At 34.8% G+C, this 15,684-nt stretch overlaps 1 protein-coding gene across 7 annotated transcripts in view; it reads left to right on the top strand.

Moving 5' to 3' along the window:
* Window positions 1-15,684, top strand: part of LOC145662650 (uncharacterized) — a 293,979-nt gene that overhangs the window by 206,752 nt on the left and 71,543 nt on the right. Inside the window, exon 2 of one of the 7 annotated variants that reach the window (XM_081728442.1) lies at window positions 1,957-2,318. The exons of the other annotated variants lie outside the window; for them this stretch is intronic. Within the exon in view, the coding sequence (XP_081584568.1) occupies window positions 1,957-2,318 (362 nt within the window). The remainder of the gene's footprint in view (window positions 1-1,956; window positions 2,319-15,684) is intronic. 7 annotated transcript variants of the gene reach the window in all.

Genomic DNA, 15,684 nt, shown 5'->3' with positions numbered 1-15,684 from the left:
AGAGGACACTTGCTAATGAGTTTTATTACCCTTGTAGAAGTAAAAGTATGCCGTTTTCGCTAAACAAAAGAGTTTAGCAAATTAGTTGGTTCCTAACATCTTTAGAGAAGATTCTGAAATTTGAAAGAAATGAGAAACACAGGGTGATGACATGTACTTAAGAAAATTAACATACACGCATTATGTTTTGCAGTACCGGTATACGAATATATTAACACATCCCCCAGCTATATTGTTATTTAACAGAAATGAATTTCATCTTCATCTCTCCTTGTGATTCAAATACGTACTAAATACAGTATTTCATATTGAATTTTACGTACTTAAACTCATACACAATGTATTTACTGTATATTACAGCATACAATAACCGTTGTGAGAAACTAAATTTCTGTAACCTCTCTGTAACGGACACCTCTCAATAACAGACAAAAATTCATGTCCCATCGGTGTCCGTTATTCAGAGGTTTCACTGTATATAGGCCTATATCTATAACTATACTATCCCTGTTTTGAGATCCTTTTTTAATATTCGTCGCGAGAGACCGATGTTCAATTTCCGATGAGAATTTATATGATTCGGATCTATTAAGCTCTAGGTCCACAAATTCGATTTAAAACTCCGTTTCTCCACTCTGTAATGCTTTACTGCCCATGCACATCAAATAAGCAAGTTTATTTGATACAGCTTTAGATTTGTTTACTTTACATTGAGTTCTGCTCATTAGGTACCACGGCTACTTCTGAACAAAAGCAGAATTGTATGAATCACAGAGATCAGTATTTAGTTGCAAAACATGGTCACTCCAAAGGAGACATGGGTATATTGTTACAACTTGAGATTTAGAACAGATTTAGGCCCCAAAAAATTTACAGAGCTCAGCGACGGTCAGTTATCACCTTCGATTGAAATGATATATTGTACGTATATTCAAGTGATATTGCTGTCACTGCCGGTGCCTCGTACTACATGTGACACATTCTGCAATAGTTAATGTAAAATGACACACCAGAAAAGCAAGGGAATTTTCTTGGAAATAAAAGATCCATTTCGACAATGCTTGGTTCCATGTAGGCCATATGTTACGTAGTAGCGATTTGCTGAAGATACAATATATGCTGAATCATATTCACCGTACAGCCTCGCCCTCGCCCTCTGTGATTTCGTTTATCCTTAAGTTGTCGACATTTTGCAAGCATCAGAGCCTAATATCGGAAACTGAAAACCAATTCTTCGTTGCGTTGACACACCTTCACGGAAGTATTCCCCAAGAGTGACGCTGAAGGAAGGACGAGCGCATTACGTTGAGTGGCAGATGCTTTGAAGGAACTACAGTTATGAATTGGGATTTAGTAATGGATTGGCGGTTTCAATAGTGTGAGACTTTATTAAATATTTGTAATAATGTCAAAATAAAATACACGATGTGTGGTAAGAATAGGAAATTCCACCACTCATATGGTTACTTTCTTTCAAAATGTTCTGAAAAACATCTTTAGTATTGATTACTTATAGTAGGCAGTAGACGGGTTATTTCGTCTTCGATACATACATGGTTTGTATATATTTGATCTATAACATAGGAATGTTCCAAAGTATTCAGAAACGGTAGTATTCTATTTCTGTGTAAAATATGGCTTTGAGATCGTATATCTCATAAAATAAATTGCTTTCATAAAATACATTTTAACTGGAAACTTATTCCCACGAATGACATGGATGATTCCATTTTTCTAACTTACATACTTCACTTACCTCTGTTTCTTGCAATTTTGTCCCGTAACTAGTAGGGCCTGAATAATATTAAAATTCATGACAAGTGAGAGGTGCGAAATACAAGAACTCTATACTCACTTAGACTTCATAAATGACAGAATTAGCGTAAATATGTTTAACAGAAATTGATGCTTTGGTATGTTGACAATTCTTTGAAATTAAGAGTTTTCGTTTTAAAGAAAGTTGAAAATGCCGAAGAACCCAGTTTCAGCATTGGACAGGGCTTACGAATTTGCAGATCAAGGCCTTTGTTCTCAGGATGGAAAAACACTTATGTGCAGATACTGCAACTGTCGAGTAACATGGCAGCGTAGAGATTCTGTTCATAAGCACATCGCAAGTGAAAAGCATAGAACTAGGTCGGCAGAAGGTCGTGTTCTGCTAGATTTACCGCCAGTTGGTACAAATAATTCTTCGTGCTCTATAAAAACTGAAAGTTCCAGCTTGAAATCACTGAAACGTGAATCATTTACGAAAGACGAAATTTTGATGGAAGTAGAAAATCCAGAGACACAATGCTGGTCCACTGAATTTATGGAAGGTAAGTTGAACTGTTGTAAGATGTAATATATTTTCATTAGCCTTAAGAAAGAATTATTAAGAATATGATATATTATATCCTTTATAATTCTTTCTTGTAGGCTAATGAAAGTTCGGATCTGTGTCTTCATAAATATAATATAATAAGCGTATATAGCGCCAAGTTACTTATGTCTCTTAGTAAAACAGAATTCGTATGTGAAATATAGGCAGGGTGCGAATTGGCGGGGGGGATGCCAGGGATTTTCCCCCTGACAAAAATCTTTCCCACCCTGGAGAAGAAAAATTTTATCCCTGGCAGGGATAACTTTTTCCCCCTCTGGAGTATTTTTAAGTGGACATAAAGATAAGTAGGTCTACTTTGCGTAGCTAACCTAAATATTACTTGAGTGAAAATTTATGAAAGATCTCACATCTCAACTGTTTTGTACTTGTTAGTATATATATATATATATATATATATATATATATATATATATATATATATATATATATATAATATGGGGGGAGGACTGGGTGCGCATATGGGTGAAATTCATCCCCCCCTGGGAAAATTTTTCAATTCGCACACTGAATATAGGTTATGTAGATTATAACCATATGTAGAATTTCCTCATGACTATATATAGAGCATACTCACTTTGGGCTCGGGAGAGCAGTATTCAATTACTGCTGAAAGTTCACATTCGAATCTCACTTATCCTGTAGATCTACATCTTATGATTGGTTGGTCCTGAAAAGGCTCACTCCAAACCATCTGACCAAACAAAATTTGAGCAAAGGTATCTAAACAATATTTCTTTAATTTTGTGCTTATGTACAAGGGATTTATTAAAGATAAACCTTAAAAGAAGAAAAGAAGTAATAAAGAAATCAAAGAAAGAAAAACAAGCATCTGCAGAAAATTGACTGAAATGGATTTGCTACTAAACTTTCTTGTTATATTGTAGTCTAAAGCATTTATATATTATCTATAGCCATATAGGAAAATACCTTCAAGTCTGGATAAAAAAAAATGGTAGATTCATTCTAAAAACTGTGGTCTCGCTTAGAGTAGTTACTAATACTCTCGTCTTCAGTGCGAACGGTCCGGGTTCGAATCCCGGTGGGGACACTCGGACGAAAACTGTAAAACGCTTTTTCAGGCCAGACACCTTGAATGAGGTTTTCCTCATTCACACCAGGCAAATGCCGGGGTCGTACCTACCTTATAGGCCCTTCCTTCCCCAATCCTTTCTTCCTCCCCTTTCCCCGGATAGTGTGCTCGCCGGGGACGTCATCCCTCAAAACGTAACGGGCTAAATGGCCTTAGATGCGGAAAGAGCAGAACTCTAAATCCTAATCATTATAAAAGCTTAAAATGTTTAGGAGGCCATTTCAAGCTGCGGATTTCCTGATAACTTACGTGGAAGCAATCATTTTCCAATAGTAGCATACATACTAGGAAACCCGCACGTCCTGCGCAAGCGCAGAACACTAGTGTTGTCTGAATGATTGAAAATGATACAAAATTAAAAATATTTATGGCTAGCAAAGTGGTTTTAATAACACTCTAATATCATCTTTAATTAAGAATGTCTCGATAATGATTGAAAATGATACAAAATTAAGAATATTTATGGCTAGCAAAGTAGTTTTAATAACACTCTAATATCATCTTTAATTAAGAATGTCTCGATAATTACTCGAATTTAAAACGTCCTCGAATCTAAGACGCACCCTGATTTCGCTGGGTTAAACTAAGCAAAAATAGTATGGTGCCTTCTCCCCTTATGTCCATGACGCAACCCCCCCCCCAATTGTCTACCCGTAGATGTTCTTCCATAAAAAAAAAAATCTTTTCGATTAATTTTTACACCCCCTCAAACATATTTATATAGATTCTTACCCCCTCCCAATATTTCAATGACGCAGTTTGCGTCATAGCCCCCCTTTGTGGGCACCCCTGTGTTCCGTCTTTACTATTACTAAAGCGCTCTCTAATATTGGTCATTTTCGGTGATTTTTATATATCCCTCTCCCCTCCTCATGTTGCGGGGCACGGCATCGGAAGAAGTATCATTGTTCATCTCAGCGACCCCCAAAACGATAGATTCGACACTAATATAGGTCATTTTCGATCATTTTCAAATGTCTCTCCCCGTCCCGTAAGTAACACGTAAAAGTGATATGACAAAAACCATCTCAGATTCGAACTTCATCTAGGTTAATGAAAATATAATCGAGATCGATCAGGTGGTTGAAAATTTGATCATCTCCTCCCCCTACGTTGCATCTTCAAAGTTAAATGATAAAATTTATCCCAGGCTCAAATGTCATGTATGTTGAAAATTTGAGCGAGATCAGTTGAATGATAAAAATTATCTCAGGCCCGAATGTCATGTGTTAAACATTTATTTTTATTTTATTTTACATATGTCCCCTCTTCCCCTCCGCTACATTGTGCCGTCAAAGTAAAATGAAGAAAACTTCCCAGGTTCGAACTTAATCTATGTTGAAAATTTGATCGAGATCGATCGGGTGATTCAAGAGTTATTAACTCACGAACATGGCCACTTTTATTTTTATACACAAAGGTATTATTTATGTATAAGTTTGAAGTTCTGTTGGTTTGTATAAAAATATACCTTACTTCAGTCGAAAGTTTTTCCAATGAAGAAACTAAATTTTTCATGGAGTAAGACATGTATTTGTAAGTTTTAGATTTCTTGACGTAGAATTACCTAGGTTTTACCTACTGACGAACGGTAACAGCTATTGTTCCACACAAGTGACATTTTCGCATAAAGGTTTTTCTTGGTGTGTGTGATGTTACTCTCTATAGCTATTTCAGTGTTGCAGTTTCCTTTAACTTATTTTAGGTATTATCAGACATTTTTTATTTGTACTTGTTTCCTAATTTACTAAAGAAAGAAAAGAAAAATACTTCTCCTTCGAGTCGATTCTAACCGCCGATCTTTGGCTATATCAGTTTCGTCTTTCCTATTATTTTACCATTAGTATATCTGTCCGGTTGTTGTTAGGACTCATGTGCAGAAGCAGTAAAAGGAACCTCTCACTGTTTTGGCACATACATAATATCATGCAATACAGTTTATTTTAATTACATTACCTAATGCTCGTAATGGTTTGTATTGTAGTTCAAGGTAAAACACATATGAAACGAATGATTCATTTACTCATCTTTCTCGTGATATATCCTAATGGGGAAATGTATGTTCATTCAACTTCCAACATGTAACAATAAAGCTAGGTTGTCACTTTACAAGAGCCTTGTACCTGTCATTAAAACTTGAAACCCGATCTTTCTTTTACGGTTTACACCACCGCCCGCTAGACGGTAGGTTCGCTCGTCGTTTACTGCCCGCTCATTCCATGAGTTTTCACGTACACGAGTAGCGCCAGATTTCGCCGCTTGGCGTCGCTACTACACCACCCCAGAATAGGGATGTAAAATACTTGGGTATTTATTTCAGCGGGTAAATACCCGGGTATTTACCCAAAATGGGTATTTTAGTGGGTATTTTATGTTTTAATTAACCATAAATGGATTTTATCGTTGTCAATGAAAAATATAATGGTAATTTGTATCACCTGCAACAGGAATATTAAATAACCACTTAACTAATCATTTTTTCTAGTAATTAAAGAATGAATTTGATATTTATTAAGTAACAGAATACGGATTTCCTAGCTACTCACCATCATTTTTCTTTCTACTAATACTCCTTCTATTACCCTTCGCAGAAAATAATTGTCCATTCTATCCCATGAACTTTTACCTTAGTGTGCCCTGAGACGTCTAATCAGCTAGGCGGTAGAATTCGATAGTGGACCAAACCAACACGAAAATATAAAATTTATGATAGAACATAACGATGACTAACAAAAGTGAAGTCAGTTGTCACCAAACCAATGACTATTATTAAGTATTCTGCCTACCAGCAGCTCCTGTATTAATGACACGTAATTCAGGTTCTTCCTTAGGTTCGCGTCTAATAAAACTGCTTCTCCATTTTTCTCAGTCTAGTGCATTTTTTTTATCTTCCAATACCTTCAGTTTTTCAAATCATCGATGAAGACACTAACTAAACTATTTAAATAACAGAAGGATCCCTATTACTAAAATAAACAAACACGTTTTCTTTTGGTTTGCCAAATATATTAATGGCGGAAAATTAATTATTAATAATTACTTTCCTATTTTGAGGATCTAAAGTTTGCAACGATTTTATTATACATATATATTTTTAACATTACCTTAAAAAATTGAATAGTACAGATGAAAAACAAGTTTTTTGATAATTAAGAAAACTGAACTGATATCCCAGATACAGGTGGTTACTTTCTTCACGCAAAATAATGTTGTTTTTGGTATTTTATCTATAGATAATGAGATGTATTGAATTGTCAATTATGCAAAGAATTATACCAATAAGTTGCTTATCTTTTACTCCTGGTTTACTGAACTAATAAATTTAATCTGTTTAAGAAATTACATTGTAACAACTACATTTTTGATATAGTTATATCAAAGTAAAGAAACTCGGCTTTAGTAAGTAATTACCTAGAAAATACTTAGAAACTAAACAAATTACACATTTACCCAATTTGCTATTCTGTAGACGTAATTGTATGATTATGAAAGTTGCAGAATAATCAAAGTAACTAAAAATGAATTGGTCGATCAAATTATTTACTAAATATGCCGTTGAGAGAAAATTATCCATAAAATTAGGAATAACAGTTCGTAAAACACTTAAATAACGAATTCCTGATTTTTCGAGTGTTCACTAAATGAGGTTTAACACTAATGCTTTGTGAAAGTATTTTATTGGAATAGCATATTTAAAATATTAATGTGATGAACAACGTTAAGCTGTATAGTAACTCAGTGAAGGTAATATTTATACTTTAACTTATTCAGTATAGAGCAGCAATTAACCTCTATCATATTTGGAGCACTATAAAACAACAACAAATTTTACCGTCCTACTCAGAATCAACCCTAAGATCAGTGTCGGAATCATCACACAATTCGGAATCATCGTAGACTTTACATTTAAAGTCACCCTAGGGTTAAACAAATAAGGTTTATAAACGATTTCTATGTATACAACCTAAGCTAAGGCTTGAAGTCATACTATGATTTCTTCATTTTTTAGGTCTTGGTGAAACGAATCTAAGTTTAAAATCCGTTCACACCTTGGTAAAGAAAGGGCATAGGTGGGTATGTAAGATAGTAAAATGGCCCCAAATCAATCTTTAGATGACAAGTGGGTCCCCTTGTAGGTACCCCCAGGAGACATTAATCCCTGATTTTTTCGTGAGCAATGACGTAAAATCGGAAAAGTGATGTGAATTATTTCTCAGGCTTGATCGATGTTGTGAACACTTAGATGTATGTATAGGTGTACACGAGGGCTTCGTCTGAAAAATGTAACAGCTTACCCCCACAATTTCCCTCTTTCAAAAAATTCGATTCAATATTTTGATCTCTTTACCTATGAAGTTCTCCGAGAAAAAATATGAAAAAATAGGTTTTAAATGCCACGTTAACCCTAGAATAACATATTATATCCACAATTGTACCGCGGGTGCGCCATGGTCAAAACTGTCTGCAAACCTGCACCGCATCTGAACGGGGTTAATTTGTTATTATTTTGTAGTTTTACTCATGAATGAATAAAAAATTACAAAGACACCAAAATTGCTAAGACTCCATTTGGTGGCCTGTGACACTCCCATACCCATTTTGGGTCAAAGTGAAATTTGATATTGGTGTCTATTTCATATGAATCCAACATCCTGCGCATGAATATGAGGTTCAAGTTGCCATTAGTTCCCCGTAAGTACCCCATTTGATGGTACCTGAAGATTCACTGTGAGCTGTCATATAATGAAATAAATGTTATCTACCAGATATACTTATAGTGCCAATCGAGGTAAAAGCACCTCACCTGGGAAGAGAATAATCATCAACAATACTCAGTGTAATGTAATGTAATCTTTGTGGTGGTGTCCGTGGCGGTATAGAACCGTTTGCATTACACTTTCTTATATTTCTTGGGTGAAATATTTATTTCATTCAAGTCTCAATTTCATTCAAAGGCTTGATTAAATTATATTCTTGTTGATGGTTGTTCTTTTCCCAGGTGTTATCACATCGATTGGACACTGCCCTGTAGGTATATGTAACATTATATATATATATATATATATATATATATATATATATATATATATATATATATATATCAGCTCACATTGAAGCTTCAGGCACTCTCAAATGCATGCCTTGCCAACGGGGAGAGAGGTTCGTGAACCCATTCCTATTTGTAGGGTTTTGAAAGGTAAATCAATAGTCACTGAGAAAGAAATGCAATTGAATTCTGTTCTTAACATTCCTTCTGACAATGCTGAATTTTTTGTTCGGGCCGAAAAGCAATTGGTTGTGGGTTCCACGAACACCCCCTTGGTACCATAAGGGTTAATATCCACCTTACTAAATTAAGCTATACTAGACTGTTTGCATCTTACGTTTGTGATTGCATCCATGCGGTTCACAAATGGTGACAAAGAACCCAATTATTTACCTGAATGAGAACTAGTAGTTGTATTGCACATGAACCCAGCGATAGAGGTGCAGGGATTTCTTTTGACATTGAAGCATCAGGAATGTCTATTTCTAATAAATCAGCTATCTCTTTCGCAAATGATGTACTTGCAACGGTATTCGAAAAAGCACTTCAAGCCGTTTCACATGAGCTGGGCACTTAAAATACTTTTTTCAAATAATTGGTCATTTTATTGACATTCGCATGTTTATATTCTTTATTAGGGTCTACAGAACTTGCAAACACCACCTTTGTTTTTGGCTTTAAAGAATGTCATGCATGACCCTTCTTCCCGTGTTACATTTCTAGTCTTTCAAAACACTGTTGAAATAACAAAAATGAAATGAAATCTTTTAGTTTTAGGTCCCACGGTTACGCCGGTTAGGCTAAAGGAGACGGTGATGATGAATAATCAATGAAATGAAGAAAGTGAGAGGAAACGGGAGAACCCCGATAAAACCCACGAATACGATGTTTGTCCACCACAAAGTCCACACGGCGCGAGCTGGGATCGAACCAGGGACCCAAGCACTGGAGATGAATGCTCTGCCACTGAGCCACCGCGCCCCCTGTTGAAATAACAGTGAAAGAATATAATTTAGACAGAAACTGATGCAATCCCATCTTGCAGAACAGTCAGAGCACAGTACAAGACTAGTATTGAAGGCGGAGACCAACTGCAACGATTATCTTTCCTTTTTGATATTCAAACCAGTGCTGTGGTGTTGCCAGGTCTTGTATTTCTGCAACAGTACAAAGTACTGAAAAAATCTCTATAAAACTAAGGGATGTTATGCATTTTGGTGTAAAATATCCGTAGTGCAATACTTGTAACAATTTCAGTAATTCATAAAATACAGAAAAAAGTCACCGTATGGTTAATTATTCTTAAAATTTCTTAATAATTGAGTTTTCGTAAAATACCCACTTTTTGGGTAGGTAAATACAAAAAGGGTAAATACCCATTTTTTATTTACCTACCCACTGGGTATTTACCCGATCCACATCTCTACCCCAGAACTCTGGCCTCTAAATGTTTGAGTATAGTTATTTCTTGAATGTTTGTTTAAAGGTACACTTCAAAGAAATTTCTGTGAAATTATTAGGCTACGTCTGACGAAGTATTTATTATTTTGTGTGCTTGTTTCTATTTTCTTTAATAAAATCTAAATTACTAAATACTAAATTACATGCCTTCGTGCGATGCCGTTCCAGACCGGTAATAAGCCTCGGCGTTCATCTACTTACGATGCTATAACTCACATACCAAATATAAAGCAATATCTACACAAAAGTTCACATAAAATTCACATAAGAGTTTAATGTATACCTAAATAGCAGGGGCGGCTTTAGAATTGTAATTTTGGGTAGACCCGCTCCCTTGGTTATGGATACATATACATATTTAACTTATCAATGCCAGTAGAAAATTTCTTGTACAGTAGTGTTTGATGTTTAATTATCTGCTATTAATATAAGTAGTGGAAAATATATTTACTCTTTATTGTATCATTTAGCGTTTATAATTATATATTTTCAAATTTTTTGGATAGTTCCGTGCCCACTCGGCCTACTGCTAAAACCACCACTGCTAAATAGACATATTTTATAATGTTTTCAGAATTTGAAACATACTTACACTCGAGAGTATCATTATAATTTCGTGTTCTGATCTTGAGAAGACCCATATGAAGAACAACACTGAACACTTGATATTCTGTTGTTTCCATATTTTTTTTTTTAATTCATTCTGAAGTTCACAAATCACAATTTTAATATTTTCCGTGAAGAGGTCTTGATCTGAAACGAATTCGTGTCACTTTCTCCGACTGTCTCTTGCCAATGTTTGTAAGAGCACATTTTTACGAATTTATGTAACACTATAGGTACGACTTGAGATGTGTGGGTTGTATCTTTTGGGCATCTGGACGCAGTTGATTGGCATAACGCTGGAGCTATATAATGACTCAAGTTTGGAAAAGGCAGTCTGACGTTTTTGTAATAGGGTAAAGCCGCTTCACCAAATGAGTGGATATTTTTTACAATTCGCAGAAAGTGAGAAGTGGGATAACGAAGTTCTCCTCTATCCTGAGTGCATTTCACATCCATTAATTGGTGTTCTAGTTGGTGGCACCGAAAATTTTCGACATATGTAGTGCAGCCTATTTTTTCCTCAGCTACGTGCACCAAATATTCTGAAACCAATGCCTGCACTGCAGTTTCCAGACTTACCTAAAGGGGCGTTCTTGGCTCCTGAATTTCCTCTAAGATTACCAGAAACGAACCTAGTAGTTCATATATTGGCGGCATTATATTATTCGAATTCAGATTGATGGATTCTGAGGTAGAATCACAGTCTGTTTGGCATGCAATATTTGCATGCCAGAATAAATCCAGATCTTAACATTTCTTTTTATGGCATTTTGGGCTGTTCTGGCATCAGTCATGTCATTGCTTCCACTCCCCATTCTTACAGCACTAAACAACGCTTGATATTGCTTTCAACCACTTCTGCCTCAGTTCAGTTTCTGAAGGTATTTCACAAACTTCGAAAAACATTAGGAAAAAGGGTCTTTGAGCAGACAGTGAATGACAGCAACGAGCGAACCTTCCGTCCAGCGGGCGGTGGTTTACACATTACAACTTTCTGAAAGCAGGAAAGATATCCCCACCCATGCAGCATTGCACTCTAGTGCACAAATAGTGAACCTCCTCATTAAAAACTTATTTTGGTACGCTTCCCCTCCCCTTCCAAAAGAATCCGTCGTTTCGGAAGCGGCAAACTGGGTTTTCCATTATGTCAGCGGGAGGTCGATAGCAGGTAGCAAGCAAGACGACCCAGAAAGTTGAACATGGTTTGACTCCTTTCAAAATGAAAAAAATTGTGTATGTCCCTTTCAAGAGTATGTTGACATGGAGAAATATTGTAGCCTTGCAAGATTTTTTTTTTTTTTTTTTTTAATGACAACTACAAGATTCTTGTAAAGTGGCAATCTAGATTTAGATTTGTACTAACCTTCCATTTGCATATTTCAGAATTTCTTACATCGTTCCTATATTTGTTAAAAAAAAAAAAAAATAAAAAAAGCCTTGACTTGTGGTTACCCTCGTATAAATGCTTTCAATAGCTGTTATTTTAAAGAAATAACCTGTACTTATTGTAAACAGTTTTTTTTTTTTTTTTTAACTAGCAACTGTAACAAAACTAAAACTTGTAGGGTTATGCATCAAATTAGAGTTGTGTTATTGTGGCACCTAGTTTTCAAAATTGGTCTGAAATAGGTCAGAAAAAATCGCACCCTGTCTCAGTACGCTAAAAGCAACCTAATCCATAAAGTGAGGATAGGGCACAGTAGATCTTACTACCCAGGCGGGAGATTTTATGTACAAATTCTGTGGCATTCGCACTTAAGTTTTTCTATTTTTTCCTCAGTTCCATAGTGCAAATACTGATTGTACCTTTCAAGTAGTCTGCCCAGATATACGTACGTTAGGGTGGAACGAAAATGGCCTGTTTTATTTATTTATTTATTTTTTTTTAAAAGTTTTGTAATAGTGGGGAAAAGTTGCCTTTTAGGTTCAAAAAGAAGAAAAAAAATTGGTTGTTATACTACAACATCTTGAGGTGCCGCAAAGAGCTTAAAATTTGTAAAAAGAAATTAAAAATTGAAAAATTATAAACTTTGGTAAATTATTTTTTATGGTTTTCTCGTACATATAATGCTACAAAAGATAGTTGTAAATACATATATAAGCATTATGATTGGAAAACAATTTAATTACAAGATATAATTTAAAAACATTATTGTGGAAAAGTTTGAATTTTTGCTAATTTTGAAACTTTTGGGGACTATTTTTGTTGTTACAAATAGTAGTAAATAAAGTTAAAATAAAAGCTCGTCAAAGAAATTACATATATTTTTAATAGAATACACGTGGAAAAATGTCATAAAGACATTGAAAGTTCGTTTTTTATCGTTTAAAATACCCTTAATGATTACAAATGTTACAGCTGCAAAATGTTTGTTTCTACTTCATTGACACAAACTTTTTTTGTATCAAATTTTGGCATGTTCTCACGTGAGTCAATTTTTGTTCTTATATATCCTTCTCTTGCGAATAAACCACAGACATTTTAAGCCGATTCGGTCACCAGTTTCACAACTCTTTTCACTGCTTGAGTGAGACAAGGAAGCCGGGGAAAGTCGTTAAGGGGGTCCACTTTACTATTTGATTCAGCTTCAGATGTCTTCCGTATAAAGTCTTTAAGGGAGTTACTGGGGACATGTTTTACCAAGGGGGTTCAGTTACGTCATTTTCAGCCCATCGGATAATGTCAATGTAATCTTTTGCGTCAAAGTTTATCTGTGAAACTTTAACCCATTTGGGACCAATGTCCTATTTTTAGGACACTTGATATTTTATTTTTTATAAAAAAGAAGAATAACGTTTTCGTGTTCTGCTAATTACAGGGAGCAATTGGAGACCTGTCATAATGCACTGTAATTTTTTGATACATTTTTTTCCTTTCCCTCTGTAAAAGACGGACGTTTAAATTTATCTGTGTAAGTTACTTTATTTGGGTATGTTTCCGGCAACGTTATTTTTTGTTTTTAATACAAACAATGCATTTAATTTATATGTATTAGGCAGCAATAGGTACGCGGCAATCAGACTATAAAAAAGTTATTTTAGTTTTGTTATTACTTTCGGTGCTATAGATATTGAAACATTAGTGTCATATAAATAGGACGCTGGTCCAAAGCAATATACTACTAAGTAATAAAAGCGAATGTATAGATAGACTGACGCCCTTGATTTTTCGCGTTTTTACACATATCATTCATTGTTCAATACTTAAAAACTATAATTTTTTACTTTTCTCAATTGAATGTAATTTACATCTAAGCTTTAGTGTAACTACAGTAGAGAAATAAGTGGTAGAAAATTGCTGAATAATAATGTTCAAATTAAAAAAAAAAAAAAATAAAAAAATACACATCATACACAAAGCTTCCCCAAGTTTGTGTACAAACTGACAGAAACTTCAGCGAACTGAAAGAAAAATGTTGTAAACAAACCACCTACAGAGTTATTCTTTTGTATTTTCAACAGTGACTCAGTGCAATATAGCTATAGCGAAGGAAACAGTTCGTTATGATGTACATATAAAGAACAATCATCATTTTCTGTTGTACGGTAATAAAACTTGTTATAAGAATTTGATCTCTGCTATGGAAAGGATATGAAAATAAAGGAGAGTGCTAGCGACAATATACATCATGATAGAGAAGACGATTTTTCTTAAGATTCCAGAGTGGTTTTCAATATGCTAGATATTGTAAATGGTCCGAATAGTCATCTGCTATATTTTGAGAATTTTTTCGCAAGTAGAGATCTGCTAATACATCTTCGTAAATTGTGATTCAGAGGAACCGGTACTCTGCAAAGCAATCGTGTGTCTCAGTATCCATTGACTGATTCAAGAATTGAGTAAATACATTTGCAGGGAGTTCATATGGATACAGATTCGACTGGGATGGTAAGTTCTCATTGCCAAATGGAATGACATTGACTTGTTGTAATTGGCACAAATTCTGACAACATACATCATGAGCATATTAGAATTGGTCAGCCTCATGTTATCCTACAATAACCATATGGGAGGTGTTGACTGCTTCAAAAACTTAGAATTGATATAAGATGCAAGAAGTGGCATTGGGTGATATTTTCACAAATTATTAACATGATGATCGTAAACTCATAATTATGTTTACGAAACCAACTCAGTTCAATGTGGATCTTCTGACATTTACACGCAACATATCTGTATATCTATCATATATATCAAACTTGGTCACCTCTTCAAATGTATTGAATGATGTACGCCTCGCTGGAAGTGGTTACTTCATTATGGAAAGGAAGACGTAAAGACGCCAATAGATGCACTTGAATACCATTATCGTACTTTGAAAAGTGTTATGTCACATTGTGTTTCAAAGCGTTTCGTGAAATACCAATAAGGCAAAGAAAAATAAACTTTGAATCAAAGCCAAACACGTGTGACAAACTAGCACAGGTAGATCGAAATTACAAAATGGCAATTATCTGAACTTCAAACGTAACTGTGTTCTAAATACTGGTATTTGTACGTCATGTTTAGTTATGTGTCATATATCTTATTTTGTATAATTTTGGTAAATAAACATCAATACAAAACACACACGCATGCATATATATATATATATATATATATATATATATATATATATATATATATATATATATATATATAAAAATAAATCAGGAAGACTTAGTGCTTGGATAGACCTGCCGTGATCACTCAATGCCTTGAAGCACTTAGCGGTAAAAATTTGAATTGTTTCACTCAAGCAATAGAATGCAATTAGTTAGAAATATGACCTTTCTAGTATATCAGAAAGGACCAGCGCCCTATTTATAGGACAGGGCGTAAGTCACATCCGATGCGCAGGAAAAATCAAAATGTTATATTTTCGTGATACTTAGGCAATAATAAACTAAGTTGAATTCTTAAAGTGAAAGAAATAAAAAAAAAAAAAAAATAATTTGGTCCCAAATGGGTTAAACTTCCTGACTCCGCCTCAATTTTCTGTTCTTGCTTTTAAAACCCGTCGTAAACAGAGTTCTCTTACATTTTTGTGCTCATCACATAGCATGGACAAAAGAAGCTTTTTCTACAGCAGCAAAGTAGGCCTATCCATTTCTTTG

Source organism: Thermobia domestica, chromosome 10 (genome assembly GCF_964235325.1).
Source record: "Thermobia domestica chromosome 10, izTheDome1.hap1.1, whole genome shotgun sequence".
Lineage (NCBI taxonomy): Eukaryota > Metazoa > Arthropoda > Insecta > Zygentoma > Lepismatidae > Thermobia > Thermobia domestica.
The sequence above is the reverse complement of the archived record's forward strand: the minus strand, read 5'-3'. Positions and strand labels throughout refer to the sequence as shown.